The sequence below is a fragment of the Paramisgurnus dabryanus genome, chromosome 11 (genome assembly GCF_030506205.2).
Source record: "Paramisgurnus dabryanus chromosome 11, PD_genome_1.1, whole genome shotgun sequence".
NCBI classification, from domain to species: domain Eukaryota; kingdom Metazoa; phylum Chordata; class Actinopteri; order Cypriniformes; family Cobitidae; genus Paramisgurnus; species Paramisgurnus dabryanus.
Window position 1 is genome coordinate 8245660 of NC_133347.1, and position 22335 is coordinate 8267994.

General features: G+C 37.0%; 1 protein-coding gene across 4 annotated transcripts in view; it reads left to right on the plus strand.

The window, feature by feature from the left end:
* cacna1ea (calcium channel, voltage-dependent, R type, alpha 1E subunit a) overlaps nt 1-21697 on the plus strand; it is a 92291-nt gene extending 70594 nt beyond the window's left edge. For 2 of the 4 annotated variants that reach the window (XM_065248451.2, XM_065248450.2), the window contains exons 32-46: nt 168-284; nt 450-515; nt 1085-1176; nt 1268-1439; nt 1649-1776; nt 8594-8690; nt 11856-11961; nt 12049-12156; nt 12273-12373; nt 12493-12599; nt 12708-12831; nt 16411-16527; nt 16969-17113; nt 19190-19365; nt 20047-21697. In XM_065248451.2, the coding sequence (XP_065104523.2) occupies nt 168-284; nt 450-515; nt 1085-1176; nt 1268-1439; nt 1649-1776; nt 8594-8690; nt 11856-11961; nt 12049-12156; nt 12273-12373; nt 12493-12599; nt 12708-12831; nt 16411-16527; nt 16969-17113; nt 19190-19365; nt 20047-20538 (2148 nt within the window). In that variant the 3' untranslated portion in view covers nt 20539-21697. Of the gene's footprint in view, nt 1-167; nt 285-449; nt 516-1084; nt 1177-1267; nt 1440-1648; nt 1777-3941; nt 4039-8593; nt 8691-11855; nt 11962-12048; nt 12157-12272; nt 12374-12492; nt 12600-12707; nt 12832-16410; nt 16528-16968; nt 17114-19189; nt 19366-20046 lie in introns of all 4 variants that reach the window. The other 2 variants (XM_065248445.2, XM_065248446.2) reach the window with 2 other exon arrangements.
* The last annotated feature ends 638 nt before the right edge of the window (nt 21698-22335 follow it).

Sequence of the window (22335 nt, forward strand, 5' to 3'; positions counted from 1 at the left end):
AATTATGTATTATGTTTGTATCTAGTAATTAGTTTTGAGCGGAGATAACTGGGATATGCTCTAGCACTTCACATGACCTCAAAAGGGAAAAGTGCTTTGGATAATTGGATGGATGGATAGTTTTTATTCATACAGTAAGCAATCACTGTCTTCTGGTTGGTTTGCAGGCTGGCCCTTTTAACATGAGCTTCCTGAAGCTGTTCAGGGCAGCTCGGCTTATTAAACTTCTGCGTCAGGGCTACACCATTCGTATTCTGCTCTGGACATTTGTGCAGTCCTTCAAGGTTAGACCTAGATTTCTGTAATAAATTCATCTCAAACCATTTAATGTGCAGACAGCACTCTCTGTAATGTGGAGACAGAGTATACTGCTTTGGCCAAAGTTTGTACATCTACCTTGTGTTCAATAAGAGTAACAGAGAGAGTTTAACTTGAGATTTGTTTTGCAGGCCCTTCCATACGTTTGTCTGCTCATCGCCATGCTGTTTTTCATCTATGCCATCATTGGCATGCAGGTTAAGATACTCTTGTCTTGTCTCACTCTCTCAAAAATATTTTAAAATATACAAAAATGGCCCAAAATTGAATTGCTGAAATATATTTTCCAATATGTTTACAAAATATATTTTTCACCGATATATTTTTGGCCATATTTTAAAAATAAATACATTTTAAAGCATTAAAAATATCCATGTATCTAGCCTACTAAAATGTAAACATAACAGTTTTAAAAAGATTAAAATTTCATATATTTTCAACTTCAAAAATATACTTTATAAAATTAACTTGTATTTAGCATAATTAAAAAAATATTTTGGCAACGAGTACTTTTTTGCAATAATATTGGATGTAAAATTAGAAATATATTTGCTTGCCCTTGAAATACATTATAAAATATATGTTGATTTATGAAGGTCAAAACTAAATATATTTCCAAATTCAAAAATATATTCAATTGTACAAAAACATATTTAGCATATATTTAAAATATATTTCTAGCCAGAGAAATGTATTTTTTGCCAGATGGTTCTCTTTCTTTATCTCTCTTTTAAAACGTTTTGTGTGTTTCATTATCCCTCTGAAGGTGTTCGGCAATATCAAGCTTAATGAAAAAAGCCAAATCAACCGTCACAATAACTTTAAGACCTTCTTTGGTGCCCTCATGCTGTTGTTCAGGTACTTTATGATCAGTGCTTTGAGAGTTTTACTCTTCCAATTTCTTTACTATGCTTCTGTTTTTAATGTCATTTGCACTTTCCATAAACAGGAGTGCAACAGGTGAGTCATGGCAGGACATCATGTTGTCGTGTTTAGGAGAGAAGGAGTGCGAAACAGACCTGTCTCTGAACAACTCCACAACTAAAGACATACGGAGAGAATGCGGTACAGACTTTGCATACTTCTACTTCGTCTCTTTCATCTTCTTCAGTTCATTTCTGGTGAGAAGCAAAACAGCGGCACCGCAAATACCCAGGTTTACTGACACAAACATGCAATACTACAAACCTGCAATTACTGTACATACGACAGATTCATGTTTCAAAACTTTTGGCTTACTTTCAAGCATACGATACATGTTGTCCAGCAATTTCTGTGGAAGACAATTTACACAGTCTTATCTCTATTCCACTGTCTTTTATTTATTTAGATGCTTAATCTGTTCGTGGCTGTGATCATGGATAATTTTGAGTATCTGACACGTGATTCGTCCATTCTGGGTCCTCACCATTTAGATGAGTTTGTACGGATCTGGGGAGAATATGATCGGGCTGCATGGTAAGAGACGCAGTTTTATTCTCTTAAAAGTTAATATTATTGATAATATACAAACATGATTATAAAACATGATTAATTGGCTTATAATGTTTTGACATTATGCATGAATGTTGAATTTGAAAGGTTTTTTTTTTTTCATTTGCCTTTCAAAGTTTATCATACTACTAAATGAAAACATACCGTCTCTTTAAAAAGTAAAAGCATCCTTCTCAGTCAAAAAAAGTTAATTTACTGATGTTATTTTAATTCAGACAGTGATGCAATACTGTGAAGACAGAAGTATAGTTCAGTTTATACGCATACGATGGGTCACAGAGATTCGACGAATGCGCATTCCGACAAATTGTAAAAAGTATGTGCGTAAAAATTTGTCAGTGCACGTACAGTACACACATATTTTTCTGATAAAAGATTTTTGGGCTAAATTTGTGTCACTGTACACACACCACCAAATTTTTGTAACCGTGCGTATTTTGTACGGGTATGTTGCGCATACGCTTACAGGAGTTTGTATTATGTAGCCCTAGAGAGGTTTTGCAATTTGTCGCAATGCACAGGCGTCAAACTTTTGTGTCAGTGTACGAGTCAAATTAACTATGCTGTGCAATAATGTGCGTTCGACTGTGCATGTACGTATAAAAAACAACTATAATTCAGGCTTAAGTCACAGAAAGAGCCTGGAAAACAGGTAACTGTACTGTATTATGCTTTCTAATGACGTTTATAAAACATTGCTAAAATTTTAAGTGGACCTTAAAGGAAAACACCACCGTTTGTCAATATTTTGCTATGTTCTTACGTCAATTTAGACGAATAAATTCATACCTGTCTTTTTTTAATGCGTGCACTTAATCTTTGTACAGCGCGTCTTGAATATGTTAGCATTTAGCTTAGCCCCATTCATTCCTTAGGATCCAAACAGGGATGAATTTAGAAGCCACCAAACACTTCTCATTTTTTATCTGCTTAAAAAATCGCCACATTCTCATGTAACGGTCTTTAAATAGGGAAAACATGGAAGTGTTTGGTGATTTCTAAATTCAGCCCTGTTTGGATCCTAAGGAATGAGTGGGGCTAAGCTAAATGCTAACACATTCAAGACACGCTGTGCAAAGATTAAGTGCACACATTGTATAAATATAAGTATGTATTACAAAGTAAAATATTGAAAAACTGTGGTGTTTTCCTTTAATTTAAATATTTAATATAAAATGTATGATAAGACCCCTCTAATATGTATGTAATAAAAATGTAGGGGAGAGCAAGGGCAAAAGTAAAATTTTTCAGAAAAATGTCATTTAAAAAGATAATGTTTTAGACAGATATATGTTTTTGCTCTGGTCAACAACTCACAAGTGTGGTATATCAATACCAGATGAAATTTAGTAAAAATGTAAAAATGACTTCAGTATAATTTCACTTTGAACATAAGTAGCGCATTGTTACTTAACACAACAGAACAATATAGATTTTTGTGTTACACTTTTTAGTAAATATACATGACTATGACCTTGTTAATATGTAGCTGCAAACATATTTTGTTAGTGATCTTTGCAAAAAATAATAAAATTACATTTTTATTTAAACTTTCAGTTGTATCAAATGTTTCAGAAGCAATTCGACATTACAAACTTGAATTGTTTAGAATAAACATTTTTTCAACCGTATGAACACTATCAAATTTAAAATAAATAAAATAAGAATAATATACATTTTCAAAATAATGCAACAGTATTAGCAGCGGGAACTCCTGAGATTTAAACACAATTTACTTTTATTTTGAAAACTCTGAAAAGGCAAACTTCAGGATGTGTTACAGCAGTAAATAACCTGTAGATTGATCAGTGCTGTAACACATGAAATGAGAAAAACAACGCAAAATTTACTTATCATGGTTGAAAGCAGCTTTCTGGACCTATACATGCAAAACAGTGACGAAATAATGCAATACGAGTCAGCTCTGTCACGGGTTGCATGCTAAACATGCTGTCATAGTTTGGAATGCAAATTTTATCACGGCTCGGAGAAAATCGCTTTGTTACTTTCATCCCACATTACTTTCGCCCCGGTTCTCTCCTAATATGAAAAATACCTCACTTATACTACATGTATTCTCATCCTGTACTTGTCTGTCTACTGCTAACAGCTAATATTTCCTTCTTCAGTGGAAAACTGCACTATAAGGAGATGTACAAAGTAGTGCGCTCAATATCGCCTCCTCTGGGCTTTGGAAAGAATTGCCCATACAGGGTGGCGTGCAAGGTTTGGCTCACCCTAGAAGAACTACCCCACTGCCTCTCTTCTCTTATCCCCCCTTTCCTCATCTATGTGATCGTATCCAGTGTTACTATTCACCGGGTCAAACACTGAGAGACAAGAGCTCAGCGCACAGAGAGAATGCTCATCCCTTTGGCCCGCGTCCCGCTCCTAAAGTGTAAATAACTGATGCAGTTAATGACACTCAGAGCCATCCATCAGTGAGCTCCATTAGATCACACTGTCAATGGATGTCAGTGGGGATTCAGTCTCTCTCTGTGTCTGAATTGGATTTGGGGCTTTTATTAAACATAATTTCATAAATGTGGGTTTTAGGTTAGAAGAGGGCAGACTACTCGGGCTCACCACTGGATCAACTGTTTGCAATGCATGAAAACAGTTTGACCAATCTCTGTCTTGGCCTACAATAGTCAGTGTCAGAAATTAGAGGGGTACTTCATTGCTGGCAGAATGGGCTTTCGGGCGCTAAAGGCTACAAAATGATGAATTTTAACTGTGATGAAAAAAGTGTTTTAGGTGAAAAAGAGGGGAGAAACTTTTGGAAGAAGAGGAATCTGTCCATCCATGGGCGGGGCTAAAAATGCAGATGTAAAATTTTTAGTTTTACGAAAACTTCTGTAGACAGATATTGACAAACATGTATTTCTCGGTCCAGGTAACAGAGAAATAATTTTTTTACATAAACTGCACAGCAAAAAATTCTTAGTATTTTGTCTTGTTTTCTGTAAAAATATCTAAAAATTATTAAATTAAGATGCTTTTTTTTGATGAACAAAATGACCCAAAAAATAAGTCTAATTTTTAGACCAAAAATATCAAATTTAAGTGATTTTGTGCATAAAACAAGCAAAAAATTTTGCTAATGGGGTAAGCAAAAAAATCTTGAACATTTTTCTTAAACACTAAATTCAAGAAAAAATTGCTTACCCCATTGGGAGATTTTTTTGCTTGTTTTATGCACAAAATCGCTTAAATTTGATATTTTTGGTCTAGAAACTATATTTTAGTGGGTCATTTTGCCCATCAAAAAAGCATCTTAATTTAAGAATTTTTAGATATTTTTACTGAAAACAAGACAAAATACTAAGAAATTTTTTCCTTAAAATTTTTGCAATACAAAGCAGGTTAAAATTCAAAGATGTTGCACTTTAACTTGTTTTTACACTGCAAAAATTACTTTCTTACTTAGTATTTTTGTCTTGTTTTCAGTAGAAATATCAAAAAATTCTTAAATAAAGATTTAATTTCTTGATGAGCAAAAATGACCTAAGAAAATAAGTCTAGTTTTAGACAAAAAAATATACAATTTAAGTAAATTTGTGCTTAAAACAAGCAAAAATATCTGCCAATGGGGTGAGAAAATTTTGCTTCAATTAAGTGTTTGAGAAAAAAGAAATCTTATTTCAGGATTTTTTTCTCACCCCATTGGCAGATATTTTAGCTTGTTTTAAGCACAATTTCACTTAAATTGTATATTTTTTGTCTAAAAACTAGACTTATTTTCTTAGGTCATTTTGCTCATCAAGAGAAAGCATCTTAATTTAAGAATTTTAGATATTTTTACTGGGTGGCACGGTTCATGAAAAAAATCCGAACCGTTCGGTTCGCTTGTCTCTGTTCGGAGCGCGTGTTTGTCGCACGGTTCAACGGTTCATGGCATGCGCAATGTAGCCTCATGCCCTGTATGTGACCTCAGATAGCGTGTTTCCCTTTCGCGCGAAAGAAGAGGGGACTGGTTTGAAGTATTAAGTACTGCAGGTTATGTTACGTGTAGAAATGGCAAGTGGGAGAGAAAAGGAAGTCTGCCTGCAGTTGGAGGATGCGCCAGCGTCGTATGATGACAGCGGAAATAAAACAATAGATAGAACTGCAGTCTATGGGTTGAATGTGCTCGAACAGCCACTGGAGACCGCCTTCTCTCCGACAATTTGTCTAATCTGAGGTACTGAACACATTTTACGTCTTTTCGTATTCAGCGCTATTTTTAGCCTTTCATTGATAAAACGAAAGCAGCTGATTTCCACGTAGTTTCATTTTGATCGCGTGTGAAAGTTGCGCGATCTTATTTCATAATTTGCCTCTCAAAGTAATCACGACAGAAGTAGTCAAAAGTGGACAAAAGAGACGGATGTAAATATTACAGGTGTAAAGGTTATGTTTCTCTCTCGTCCACATATACTCTCAGTATTAAAGCAGCCTCTCAGTGATAAATCTAAGAGCTACACTGAAGTTGGCATTTTAATAAATGCAAGTTATCTTTGTGTGCTAAAAATGCACATAAAGTTCATGTAGATGGCAATACACATTCTCTTTTTTGCCAATTAAATGAAAAGCATGTTGAAATCATCAATGTCTTCCCTCTTGCTGTATCAAAATCTCATCTGGCTTTCCTCAGGGATGTCCCAATACTGTGCATAAAGTCAAATTCAGTTTGTGCATGATTACATGATATAACTTTTTTTTAATACTGTATCCTAAATTATGGATAATTAATACATTAATAAGATAATACATTTTTGGAGTGTTAAAAATTAAAAGAAAAAATAACAACAAGAACCGTACTGAACCGAGAACCGTGACCATAGAACCGTGATACGAACCGAACCGAGAGTTTTGTGAACCGTGCCACCCCTAATTTCTACTGAAAACAAGACAAAAATACTAAGTTTTAAAGTTATTTTTTTCAGTGCATTAACTCTTTCCCCGCCATTAATGAGTTATTTCGTCAATTAAGAGAAAACGTTTGCATTAAAAAACTTTTTAATTAATTAAATTAATTTTTATGTTAATCTGCAATTTCGCAATTATCCACTTACCCAATTAATGCCAAAACTGAAGCCAAAATGTTATTTACTAATTTTAAACTCTGTGTATGTTTTGATAATCATTCTGAATCTGATCTCTAACAAAATTCCTTCACAAAAATGCAATTATTTCAGCTTTTTGCTAAAAATAATGTATTTTTAAAGAAAAATATCCATATTTAAGAGTTTATAAGCAGAGAAAAAATATAGATAGGATTGAAAAGTTTTTTCTCGTTTGTTTATTGTTTGTTTGAAAGCAGAGGGTCTTTTCTTTCATTTAATATTTTTGTATGTTTATATATTATTTGAAGAAAATTTTCTTGGAAGGCATTTTGTGAACATCACAAAAAACGCTGTCCGACAACTTTTCAATAAAAAAGGCTGGCGGGGAATGAGTTAAGTAAGGGATAATGTAGAGGCAGCCGGTAGTTATTGGGAAATAAGCCCCGACAGTGTGATCAGGACCCGACGCGAAGCGGAGGGTCTTGTATCACACTGAAGGGGCTTATTTCCCAATAACTACCGGCTGCCTCTACATTATCCCGCTTATTACACGGCTACTTGCCACATAAGAAAAAAAAACTGGACATGAATATGAATTTGAAACATTTTATTGGCATATTTGTTTTAAATTAACATTTTTATCCTTCCGCGAAACTTTGCACAGATGCATAAAATGATCGTAATACCTTATTAAGATCCTCTGCTTCATACTTGTCTCCATTTTTTCTCTTTTAGCCAGTCTTTGAGAAGTTTTAATGCCCATTCTGTATTTTTTGTGTGTTGGCTTCGTAGCTGTCATGCTCTATTTTGTCAAGTTCAGTCTCAGTAAGCTCTCTGTGTCTTGTCGTGGTTGTCGAGTGTTTGTCACAAGATGGCGCCAAACAGACAGTAATCTTTATTGATCTTTATTGGCGCGGAACGATTTTACTTGTTCAAGTAGTCCGGCTATGCGTTATTATTTTGGAGCGGTTATTATTTGAAAAGAACGAACCTGCAAATGTCTCAACTGACCAATCAGAATCAAGCATTCCAGAGAGCCGTGTAATAATGGGCACTAACCACCTGTAATGAATTTTAGGGGTGTATTATAAAAACACAAATACTGTATGCGTTGGTTGTCTGCAACTTAGGGTAATTTGCGAATAAGACAAGTTTTTGCACTGAAACATAAGGTTTAGTGTTATCCTTTTATGATAAATACTTAAATTTAACAAGTTTATTAAATTAAATTATCATTCATCTGAATAAGAAGATTAATTAACAATGTCTAGAATAGATAAAAAAATGAAATTCAATACAGGGCCCTTTTACATTACATTAGGAATCATTCAGTTATTTTTATCGCTTTAAAACACCCCTGTTAATTTCTGAACCTGACTATGATTCAATCTGTAGGTTCATGTACTGTATGAAAACAACATAAAGTCATGTTTAATACGGCCATCCAAATCCTCAGATCCACTTGCTTGACTCATCAGATCTTTGGCTGTTGTAATATTTTCTCTCCTTAGCATCTTCTATGCCAGCACTGCATAGAAAACCCTCCACCTGGCTCCACCTCTTTATTTAAACTGATTTAATTTTCCCTTTTAACTGTTATTTTTCTCTTATCTTATGTAGGAAACACATTAAAATGTCTTCCTTCTCCCTTTACCCTTTCTGTTCTTCCTCTCGTGCCCTATTCTTCCTCCTCTTGATCCCATTGCCCTTTGGTGACTGCCCCCCTCTCCCAGTGGTCGTATTCATTACACTGATATGTACGAGATGCTGACCTGCATGTCACCGCCGCTCGGCCTCGGCAAGAAATGCCCCTCCAAAGTGGCGTATAAGGTAGTCTGCACTATTACAGTTTACATAAAGTCTGCTTGTTTGCAAGGGACTCGTGTGAGGTGGACTCGTACCTCACTGTAAACTTTACTGTACTTACTTAGCTTTTTTAATGTTAAGTTTTTAGTGTTAATTTTTTTGATATGTAGTGCATTATTTAGATGTAATGCATTTTGCATTAACTTATTTTCTGACACATTTTGAAACCTGAAAAAAAATCGCATTTTAACAAATAGAAGATCTAAAACAAAATTATTATGGTTGCATTACTGACATCTCAGGTGGGCAATAGTTACTAGTCATTAGTGTCATGTGAAGCAGTTGTATTAATTTTCGTAGATTATCAGTGATGTTATTCTGTGTTTGTTGTCAACTGTTTCTACATATGCCAGTAACAATATGAGGAGTTCAGATCCAAAAGCAAGATGCATCTGTTTTCTTGGAAATAAGATCAAGCTTTTGATCAAGCTCTTATGTTTAGGTTCTGCAGTTTCACTCTAAAGGAAACGAAAAGGTTATTAGTCAGTAATTAAAATGCTTTGTTTTCACAAATGTCACTTCATTGATATTTAACAATTTTGACTGGATTTTGCTGCAAAACCCTCTATGTGCCAACTTCTAAAAAATGCACTTCTTTGGACAATACACAGTAAGCTGTAGTAAAGTCACTGAAGATTACTAAGTACTTCATCCAATTCATCTTTCGTGCAATTTCCTGAAAATTGACATGGACGGGTTTTGCCAACAAAACAGTACTATTTTTGAATGGCCTGAGGCCAAAATTAAGCAGATTTGAAGCGAAGGTATTTGATAAACATATTATTCGTGCTGAGACCATTCGGTTAATATCATTATCTCATTTTTGACGTAGGTGGGTGATTCTCGCGAAATTAGACTTATGTGGTGTCATGAAACATTTTGATAAATAAAAGTAAATGCTTTCAAAATAAGAAGCATACAGTTACAAACATCTCTTCATGTACTGTTTTGCACATGATTTCAAATGACATCATACAAACCAATTTTGTTGTTTTGTCCACATTTAAAGGGAAAATTTTCATTACTGCAACGTGTCCATGACATTTATAATTAAAAAATCTAAAAAATAATAACAAGCTTCAATGCATGTTATCCTATAAACATTTACAGTAAAGAAACATGTGGTATTTGGTGATCATTGGTAAATGTAGAGACAATAATAAGGACTATAAATGTGTCTAAGACCAATTTTCTCATCCTCTGCAACAATTTTCAATCATTTTTTAAGCCCTCAAGGAACTAACATTTAAAAAAAATAGTTGGAAGTGACATAATTGACAGTGACACTCAAGATGGCTACCAGGTAAGCAGTTCTTATTTTTTCTCTCCAGATAAAAGTTAAAATTTTGTTTGTCATAGTACCTAGATAACTTTTTAGTTCTCATTAAATAATAATAATAAACTTTATTTTCTATAGCGCCTTTAAAGTGCACATCTCAAAGTGCTTTACAAAAACAATTAAAACAACAGAGATACAACACATAATAGAGATTAGGATTAAAGAGACATTATACAATATAAAACAAAGATAAAAGCATTCAATCAATTAAAAGCTAACATAAAAAAATGAGTTTTAAGCTGAGATTTAAAAATACCAAAAGAAACACGAGTTTGAAGCGTAAATAATTCTATAGGCAATATTTTTTAAATCGTCTAAAAAATAATGGTTATAGTAAGTTCAGACCTTAATCTCATATGTGCAAAAAATTGGCTTCAAGGGCTTTTAAAAATTCTGACGCTGGACTAAATCTGGATTTCGTGAGAATCACCCAGGGCCTGGTTTTTCAAAAGGTTTAATCCGGATAAAATTGATCCGGATTTAGTAATCCTTTTTTTTGCGATCCGTGATCACGTAATTCATCTTACTTTTGAGCCAGTTTTTTCAAAGCAACATCGGATTGGATCGAACTTTTCAGGATCACCAAATCTGGATAACCAGTGCTTAAACAGGATAGGAAATCACAATGTAGAACTATAGATATGTAAAGAGCAACAAGTAGAATTGCCAGTGTGGGGTCAACATAAGTTTATTTTTATTTCAAATGAAAACACACACATTTAAAAAAATAAAATAAAAACAAGAAAAACCCCACCCCATCCTCTTCCAGCAGTCCGCTCATCTGAGACTTACAACACAAACACTGAATATATATATATATTATATATATATAATATAAGTTAGTTAGTTAGTGACAGAATAAAATGTATTGTTTTTGGTCAATTTTGACAGCTGTTTGGGGGATTATTTTATGAGGCCAAACTCTTTCTACTTTGCTGTAGCCTGACAGACAAACAAATAAAATTAAAACCTTATGAATAAATAGGATATCTTGTAAGATTCTGCATGATCCAAATATAGTATTATTTGATACATTTTTAAAGTTTTCATTACATTTTGGGCATAAAATTCACGCTGAATCCACCCTTCTGATGGGATCAGTTTAATCCAGATATTTTGGATCAAAGTGATCCAAATCCTACAAAAAAGTTCTGAAAAACCCAAACTACAGGTTTGATCCGGATCAAAACCAAGATTGGATTACGTGATCTAATCCGAACATGTAATCCGTTTTTTCTTTTGAAAAACCCATTTTCAAGATTTGATTGCAGCTTTTGTGCGCTCCTCATATATATGTTACTTTAAAATCTTCACAACACTGATCTCATCTTAACTCTATCTCTGTGTGATACACAGTATGTTTCATCCGTGTGCATGGGTTTGTGTGTTTCTGATTTCTTGGTTCGTGCATTATTGATACTGTTGTGACTGGTGCATCAAGGTAAACTGTTTTATGGGTCCCAGTCAGACGTTCTTACATTATTGATGCATTTTTCTGGTGAACATTTCCCATGGTACCTCAAGACCTCTTAAGTGTGTCTTTTATTTAATTATTAAACAACCCTGAAATACAATCTTTGATTATGGTCTACTAACACTTGAAATCCGCATTTATTAAATGGATGGACCTTCAAAAGACACATTTAGAAAACGCTTAAAGATAAAGAAGCTAAAAATCAAAACATATATTATATGCTCACCAGAAAGGTGCACTTAGTTTTGCTCAAACAAGACATGCGACCCCTGTATTTCATATGTCTGTTCTCGTCTCCGTGGTGAAACTCTCATAGCGGTTGGTGTTGATGAATATGCCGGTGGATGATGAAATGACCGTCCACTTCACCTCCACTCTGATGGCGTTAATACGCACCGCACTGGACATTAAAATCGCTCGAGGTCAGCATCACTTCGCATTTCCAGATCTTTTGAAGTGTACTTGGGTTTGTATGAGATGTTGATGACATTATGTTTGTTGTGTGGCAGGAGGAGATGACCGGGGGCAGATGGACGTAGAGTTGCAGAAGGAGATCAGTGTCATATGGCCGCACCTCTCCCAAAAAAGTCTTGACCTGCTTGTACCCATCAACAAGGGTTAGCCCTATGTTTTTTTTTTTTTAAATGAGAGAAGCATGTCTCCTTATGTATATCTACTTATTGTGATGTGCAAAATTATGGATTTGATAAAAGAAAACTAAAATTTCTTCCAGCCAGTGATATGACCATTGGAAAGATCTACGCAGCCATGATGATCATGGATTATTACAAGCAAAACAAAGCAAAGAAGCTCCGTCAACAGCTTGAGGAACAGGTATAGATTTAATTTAGGCTCTTAAACTGAAGTAGGTGGTTCTTGTCCTTCAGTAAAGTGCTCAAGTCTTCATTTCTTTAATTGTGGAGAGTCACTAACCATCTAATGTTGTCTTATAGAAACACGCACCGATGTTCCAACGCATGGATGCGTCGTCCCTGCCGCAGGACATTCTGTGCAGTGCCAAAGCTCTACCGTTTCTATCCCACAGTGCTGGATCTGCTCTGTAATTTTGAAGCTTAAATTTGGTTCTGTTAGCACCCACCCCCCTTAAATTATTTGTCATTTCGTCTTCACACATATAATATTGACTAGTTCTCTGTGGTCCCCTTAGCACCAGAGGTGGCTTTGTGGCACTGAGTCCCATCTCCCCACAAGATTTCTTCATGCAGCCTGTAGCACAAGACAGCATGGAGGAAAGAGAGGAATACCAGAACCATTATCTTCTTCATAGCGCGGTAGGTGAATACACAAATGAGTATTGGCCTTAAGGTGTGCTGTTTTGTTTATTTTTCTGGTTATGTATGTGCATGAAATACCTGGTTGATACTGGTTGGTTTTGCACATTTATGACCCTGGACCACAAAACCAATTTGTTTTTAGATTATTGTATATGTTATTGTTCCAGAAATGTATAAAATATCTTCATGGAACATGATCTTTATATAAAAATTTATAGTTTTGACCCAGGGACACATTTGTTTAAAATTCTGAAACAGTACAGTATGTGAAGTTGGCAGTTTATGAATAATTTATATAACAGATAAACAGGGTAACAAGGTCTGAATATTACATTAGCGATGTTGAAAGAATTCAGTATTTAACTTGGAAAACTGCTTAACAATGTACTGACTTTAATTGACAGCTCTAATTCCCCGTTTAGACCGCCATCGTCTTTCTCGCTGGGTGTCGCCCACCTCTCAGGTTGTTAAAGCTAGTTCGGCCAAAAACGATATTAAAACCATGATTTACTCACCCCCAAGCTGTCCGAGTTGCATATGTCCATCGTTTTTCAGACAAACACATTTTCGGATATTTTAGAAAATATTTTAGATCTTTCAGTTGATTAAATGTAATGTTACGGGGTCCAACCATAGTCCACGACCTTCAAGTCCAAAAAAGTGCGTCCATCCTTCACAAGTTAAATCCAAACGGCTCCAGGATGATAAACAAAGGTCTTCTGAGGGTAATCCACCCGGTGTTGTTGTAGAAATATCCATATTTCAAACTTTATTAACGAAAATAACTACCTTCCGGTACCCTCCTATGCAACTCGGACAGCTTGGGGGTGAGTAAATCATGGGTTTAATATCGTTTTTGGCCGAACTATCCCTTTAAGAGGCATTCCTAATTCTGTTTGTCATAAAGAAACGTGTAGTGTACACTGGAGTAACTGACAAGAGACTGATGACGTGATCTCTAATGCTTCACTCTCATTGGTAGCCTCTCCAGAAAGTTTTTAATGATTTGGATAATTTTGTGTCGATGGACATGCCTACTTCCTGTCGCTGCTGCTGGTGTCGCCGAAAGTCGGCAAGCTTTCATTGAAATAAATGAGAATAAATGAGTTACATCGTGTACTAAGATCGACGGAAAATTTAAAATTGTGATTTTCTAGGCAGATATGAATAGGAACTATACTCTCATTCTGGCGTAACAATCAAGGACTTTGCTTCCGTAACATGGCTGCAGGAGGCGCAATGATATTATGCAGTGGCTGAAAATAGTCCCCTGCTATTGAAAGTTACTAATGGGACTATTTTCGGTAATATCATTGCGCCTCCTGCAGTCATGTTACGGCAGCAAAGTCCTTGATTATCACGCCAGAATAAGAGTAGTTCTAGCCATATCTGCCTAGAAAATCACAACTTTTAATTTTCCGTCGGTCTTAGTACACGATGTAACTACAGAAGAGTCAAGTTTTATATAGGAAAAATATCGAAACTCTTTGGTTATTTTTAGCGCAATGCTAATGGTCAAATCAGATTCAATGGATTATGCTAAGCTATGCTTAAAGTGGCACCGCCAGACCCAAACGGTAAAAATCAAATGTTTAACTCTAGGGAAGCTGGAAAATGAGCATATTTTTTAAAAAAGAGGAATGTCCCTTTAAGACCCCAAAGCCCCCCCCCCCTCGCAACGCCACTAACTCTGCCCCTGCTAGAATTTGTGTGTCAAGAAAGGCACACATCAAGGAGTTTGCTGATTTTAATAGTAGGTCTAGTCACCCTAATTAGAAATGACTTGCCAGCATTAATCGATTGGTTTCCACTCCCGAATCTGTCCTCTGATTGGATCATTCCCACTCATTGCGTCTTGATTGATTAAAAGTCAATCACTTCCTAGTTCACAACCCTACATATTGCATCAACCTTTTCCGATCATCTGCGGCTGTTTTGCAATCCTTGTATCACTTGTTGGCCTTTTAAAGGTGGATTTTAAATAAAGTTTTTGAAGGGTATATTGATCGAGGTTACACTGCCAAGTCCAGGCCTATTATGAGTGAGCAAGGATTAGCTTGAATGCTTTTTGGTGCTCCTTTTTGGGTTTCTTTTCTCCTTCTCTTTCTCTCTCATTCTAACCTTGGCTTTTTCATTCGCTTTTTTATCTTGCACTGCACTATACACCACCGAATGTTTTTGTGTTGAGGCTTTTTTAATGGCTATGGGGTGCACACCAAGCGTGCCGCACAAGCCCTGAAAAGTGAAGCCAAAACATCTCGATCGCCCCCCAGTGACGCGTACTAGTAAAGACGGTTTCAGCAAGAACAACATAAACAAGCGGCTGTCGCGGTCCGCACGTAACTTCCGGTAAACTCCGCTAATAATAAATAACAACAAAGTTCTTTAAACATAGTTTATTTATATAACAATCAAAAAAACAACACAGATTACCTAGGAAACCAAAACATTTGTTATTTTCGACGAGGCATTTGTTCAAGAGATCAGTTTAGCAACTAGTCAAAACGAAACCGGAAGTAAAGTTCGGATCCAGACGTGTATCACGTGCGTCAGATGAAACCGTCTATAGGTCATAAACCCCGCCTCCCCCATGTTATTTAATGGGACTTGAGACCAACTGAACAATTTAATTACACTTCCGAAGCTGGTTTCTCGTCGTTTTTATCATGCTGATGTAAATTCAAGTATTTGATTTTTAAACTAAGTTTGTTTTTTAGTTAGTTATTTAATACCATAAAAACGGTGGTGTCACGTCATGTTGACAGCTGTGATATCCGCATTCGCTTTATCGAAACTTTCTGATAACGTACGAAAAAATGAAGGAGGAGTTATACCGCGGGAGGAGCGAGTAGGAGTCATGCAACACTACACAACACTTATAACTTATGATTCACTTCATGTTCGTGTCATTTATATAATATGCACGCGCATATTTACAACATAAGACAGAAGTCTTACTTACCGCGTGCAACTCATGACCCGGTTGGGAAAATCCAGCGCATCAAACACACACGCAAAACTCCGCTGCTACCGCGCATAATAAACTATATCCATTGTTTTCATAAGGCTGGATTTCTTCTCCTTACATCCAAAAACACATTTCTTCATTCGTGCCATTATTGAGTTTTGAAATTAAACAGAGCTTTCGCGTTATGTGAATGTTTGTAAGTTCTAGCGTCTCCCGCTGATTGACGGGTGGGCGGGGTTTTCCGGGGGAAGTGCCCATATAAAGAAGTGATACGTATAGAAAACCCCTGAAACGTCAGTTAGAACTGTAATCGAAAAAAAAACTTTCCGAAACTTGTACGAACCCTAGCGAAGTGCATTCGGCACAGAAATGTTACTCTGTAACATGTCCAACTGCTTTTTTGACACTTTGCCTACGTTTAGCATGAGGAAACAACTCTATAACTGTGTTAATAAGTCAGAATGCTTGAAATACCATTGAACCCCCCCTTTAAGCACCTTTATTTTTAAGAGTGTGGCGATACACACTGATAGCGTCTCTAAATAACTTTGCACATAAGGACTAAATGTCTCTCCCTCCTTCCCACTTTTCTCTCTCTGATTGCGTAGGTGCCAGAGCACAAAGTGTTGGTCCCCACTAGCATGCAGTCTGATCCTCTGCAGGTACCAGGGAGAGGCGTCTCTATCCGAGCCTCTTCCATGCCTCGGCTGGCAATAGAGCCACAGGTACGACTGCCTGTGTTACAGATATTGTAGCATTAGTGTTGTTATTGGTGCAAGTGAAGAAGTGAGAAAGAAATGTGTTTGTGATGATTACAATAGATTGAATGATAATGGTTAATCTTTTTGGATAAAGGGTGGCTGGTTTTGCACAGTATCTGGTGGGTGTAAAATGGGTCATGTAAAAGAATAATGGTTGTGGCTTGTGGAGACAAACTAGCATAAATTAAAGTAGGCTGGTATGGCCTGGTTGCTCCAACAGGGAGTGTGAAGAGGTGGTAGATTTTTTTTAGATTTTGAACTGAGCTGGAACAAACAATTTACATTATATTCATATCACTATGTACATTTTCACAGAGATAAAGAGCAACACTGTTGTTGTGTGCATGTGTTTGCTTGCGTGTTTTGTTCATTATCTGCATGTTTGTGCATGTTGCTCTTGTACAGCAGGTGTGTTCAGAGAACAAACTGATGAAGCGCTCGTTCTCCACCATCGGCGATCAATGTGTGAACGGTGAATGGCAGGCAGAGTTCTCGTTGGAGCGCGTGAGCCCTGATCGACTAGAGAGACCCAGGCAACGAAGCTTCAGAGGTAACTTTGCCATTGAAGTGTTCATTCGAAATATATTTCTACAGCAATTAAACAAAAAGAGGTAACACTTTACATGAAGGGGTGTTCATAAGACTGACAAGACACATTTGTAATCATGACATGACACGTGGCATGAACATGAAAGAGATTTTATGCACGTTTATGACAACTGTCATAAAGTGTCATTTGTTCAATTATGGCTTTTTTAATGCAAAGATGACATTGTTTGAGATGTCTTTGTTATGAAACTTGACATTAACCAATACATCATAACTTGTTATGAGAACTTGACATTACCAAGACAACATAAATGGCCACTTTTTACCAGTGATACAAATATAATTTGTCATTAAGAGTTAATAATCTGTCATATAGTCATGAATATTTTTCTTGACCTCATCTACAGTGGTACAAATTGAATTTGTCATTAAAATGTCATTAAGTGTTAATACTATATCAAATAGTTTTATAACAGCGTCATGAAAATTTTTCTTGACCTCAGCTACAGTGATACAAATTGAATTTGTCATTAAAATGTCGTTAAGTGTTAATACTCTGTCAAATAGTTTTATAACAGCATCATGAATATTCTTCAGTTCATAATGTTTTTTTTAAGTTTCCTCCATGTGTTTAACTAACACAGTCTCACCCCATTTCGTCAATATTTGACGACACTTGACCATTCGTCATATGTTGACGTGAAGGGTATACCTTTCGCGTCATTTTTTGACGAACTGGGGACTTCAATACTATTACGTCCGTTGCATTCTCTTTCCTATTTTATTACTATTTGCGCGTCGGTTTAGGGTTAGATTACGCAAAATTAAACAGTGTACGCGAAATTAAACAGTGTACGCGAAATTAAACAGTTGTCACCTGGCGTTGGGGTTAGAAACAGTTGTCACCTGGCGTTGGGGTTAGAGTTAGGTTTGGGTTGGGATGTCATTATGTAAATCTAACCCTAAACCGACGCGCAAATGGTAATAAAATAGGAAAGAGAATGCAACGGACGTAATAGTATTGAAGTCCCCAGTTCGTCAAAAAATGACGCGAAAGGTATACCCTTCACGTCAACATATGACGAATGGTCAAGTGTCGTCAAATATTGACGAAATGGGGTGAGACTGGGTTGGTTTAACAAATAAAATCAATAATTCAATAATAATAATAATAATAATAATAATTAAAATGTATACAATTATATTTTATTGCATTTGTAGTTCGATTCATCTAAAATTAAATGAAAACAGTACAATAATGGGTTGCAATGCGGCGCTAATTTAATTACATTAAATTAAATTAATTAAATGTTTGTGAGGAAGAACAAGTTCTGTTAGTTCTCAGTTTTTAATGTATTGTGCACATACATAAAGTGAAGTATAATATTTTGACTTGCATTTTGTTAAGGTATTAAAAATTATTTGACATAGTATTAACACTTACAGTAATAACATTTAAATGACAGTTTAATGTTAACCCATAAAGCTAGGTAGTTTCTTAAGTTTGATAATTATTCTACTATGTCATTTTTATGACAGATTTATGACAAGTTATGATATATTGGTTTATGTCAAGTTGTAAATTTGTTATTCTTTTTCGTGATACGGGCACACATTTCCGCGTTTTTTCGTGATCGTAACATGAATTTCTGTTTTTTTGTGTTTGTCACATATTGGTTACTCAACTGCTTTTTCCTATTTTCTTACCATTGTTGCTTTGGTTTAGGGTTAGATTTACATAAAATTACATCCTTACCCAAACCCAACTCTAACCTAAACGCCAGGCGACATGGTTTAAAAATAGGAAAAAGCAATTGAGTAACCAAAACGTGACAATGACACGTAAGCAGAAATTTGTAATACGATCACAAAAAAAAACGCGGAAATAAAAGAATAAAAAATTTACCTGACTATAGGTACATAATTTCGTAAGACTGGGTAGTTTATTTCAAAAGGTCTCAAAAAACACATATGCATTTCTGACCATGTGTGTTCTACACGGTTTTGATCTTGTTTGATCTTTATTGTCTTTGCATGCACATGTATCTGTTAATGTGTATGTTTGTACACGTATCAGCTGTCAGGTCAAACCTGCGGGAGCCGGTGGACAAGGAGAGGGGACGATCTAAAGAGAGGAGACATCTGCTGTCTCCAGATGTCTCACGTTGTAACTCAGAGGAAAGGAGCCAGTCACAGGAGAGACGCCACTCGCGATCACCTAGTGAAAGCAGGAAACATATGTCACATAGACAGGTGAGGACACAAACACACATAAACACATTCTCTGTTAGACGCCCTGACATTGTGCCACTGAGTTCATTCACAAGTTACATTTTCTGTTTTCCGATTGTATTTCATTCATTGACTGTAAAAAATATAAACGTAGTGTCTGTGAAGTCACCCATAAGTTTGTAAAGCGCTTTCATCAAGCCAATAGTTGGCGGATCCTGCCGTTGCCACCTTGACCACGTGTCACCGCGCATCACTTGCGGATAACCAAAAAAGAAGCCACGCCCACCTAGCTCGACGGTAGTGACCGCAGTGGCTGTTTACGCGTCACTCAAGTGGCCACGCCCTTAATTATGCAAAACTTTAAGGCTTAATATCATTTAAACAGATGCGTTTTAAAAAAATTCATCCCCACACAGTTGACTTGAAGGGGAAAATTAGCTATATAGACCAAAATCACTTTTTGTACCAGGCTGTAAACATATTATTTTCTGCTGTAAAGTTGGACATTTTAAAATGGAGGTCTATGGGAATTGAGTCCCTTTTGGAGCCTCTAGTGGCCAGTCGATGAATTGCAGTTTAAATCACTTCTGTATTGGCTTCATCATTGCCCCTCAATTTCACTTCATTTTCTCCATATCACCTTTTTGCTCCTCTTTCCTTCTCTCTATTTACCCACAATCCTTTACTTCATTTCTTCTATAGGGAAATAATTCGGTCAGCCCAATTCCCTCCACCTCTGAATCAGGGACACCTCGTGGGCGCCGGCAACTCCCGCAAACGCCTTCTCGCCCTCGGCCTCACATCTCCTATTCTCCTTTGGTGTGTCGAGCCCAACCAGCGCCAGTAGTGGGCGGTTCCCTGGCCCGGCCCAAGGAGGAAGGGGAGGAGCCTTCTGGGATCGGTCAAAGCACCGCTATCGCCCACTCCACCCCGCACCGGTACATCTCGGAACCATACCTGCCACTGCAGGAGGACGTTAACAGTCCGGACTCCAGCGGAATTGAGGAGACTCTTACTTTCGAAGCTGCCGTTGCAACCAGCTTGGGTCGCGCCGATGCCATAAGCTCCGCCCCACAATTACGTCACAGTTGGCAGGTGCCTAACGGACATTTACGAAAACGATTAGCACAAGCCACGTCGGGAACGTCAGGCTGTGAGCTTCTTAGTGACACGGATGAGGATGACCGGTGTTAGAGGCATCCAAAAGATCATGGACGATCCTAACAAGTGGCATCCTGGATAGAACGGTCTAAACTTGTGCCTCGACCCCAGGAAATAATATGCCCACGTGTGTGTTTATTTGTTTGTCTGTGAATGTGGAAAAAATCAGAGATGTGATTTTTTACTTTGGTAAAATAACAGATGCATATCGATTGGGTGTGCACGCTGTTCTCAGGCAGGTTTTGCAAATGTACTGGAGGTTTAAGATCAGGTATGTGTTACGGTAAGTGCTTCTCTGAATCCACCCCACAGATGAATCCAAAGCAGACCACAAGCTCTTCATCAAGATTTGGGCCGTAACCAAATGCTCTCAGGTTCCAAAACCTGCCTCAAGAGACATCAGGGATAGCTGATGAAGCTCTCGGAGATACAGCAACACGCTGAGATCTGTGCACGGATGCCACACCATTGACATGGAGTCGAACAGTTTGATAAGCAGATAATAGATGCATAATGGATGCTCTCTTACATTTAAGACATACACATGCTTACCTATAGGCAATGACGAGAGGTAAATACCCCTTTAAGTGCATATCTTAATAATGGTTGACATTCCATGCAGGTACAGGAAGGAAGCAAATTCTGAACAGTGCATGACTTTTAATGCAACTGGACCCAGGTGGCATCCTGGCCTTTAACGCTGGAGTCTATACAAAGGACTCGTGTATCATATGTAAACATATCACTGAGTCTCCAAGCCATGTTTGATTGTAAATAAGTTCAGTTGTCTAAAAGATGTTATCTTTTGTGAAGCAATGATCAATTCATGTCCGTTCTACAGGTGCAGACTAGTACTAGTGGATATGGTTGACATCCGTCATGTTATGTTTGATAAGACCCAGCGTCTCTTTCTGAATCAATTCTTTTTGACCCAAATGAATCAACACATCATGAAACCTGTCAGGAAATATCCGCCACAAACCTATTGTGCACAATTCAGTGATGCAAATAACAACAGCAGCGAAATAACGTCCTTCTCGTTTACATGATACATTTACATTGATTGTATCATTTTGGTATTTTTATTACAAATTAAAGTTAATGGTAATTTGGGGGAATATGTGATTCAGGTATATGTTTCGTGTTTCTTTACCCCTTAAAGGAACACTCTACTTTTTTTGAAAATATGCTCATTTCCAGTTCCCCTAGAGTTCAAATGTGATTTTTACCGTTTTGGAATCCATTCAGCTGATCTCCGGGTCTGGCGCTACCACTTTTAGCATGGCTTAGCATAATCCATTGAATCTGATTAGACCATTAGCATCGCGCTAAAATTAGCCAAAGAGTTTGGATATTTTTCCTATTTAAAACTTGACTCTTCTGTAGTTACATCAGGTACTAAGACCGACAGAAAATTAAAAGTTGTGATTTTCTAGGCAGATATGGCTAGGGACTATACTATAATTCTAGCGTAATAATCAAGGACTTTGCTGCCGTAACATGGCTGCAGCAGGCGCAGTGATGTTACGCAGCACCTGAAAATAGTCCCCTGCTATTGAAAGTAACCAACGCCCAACGCCCTATCCCAAATGACTTGTGGTCCTCCTCAGAGTCCACACTTTGATGACATCACGTAGTCCAGACTTTAGGGACCCTTGATGCGAGTCCATGTGGGTGCACCAGAGTCTTATTTTGGGACAGAGTTGAGCATCACACCGGAAATAGGTAGAGAAGTTGCCCGTCAGTGTGAACTCCTCCCTTCCGTCGTCTGATTGCCCTTTCGCAAGGACTTCTGGGTTGGCAAAGTGCGCGAAGCCTGCTGCAGTGTGG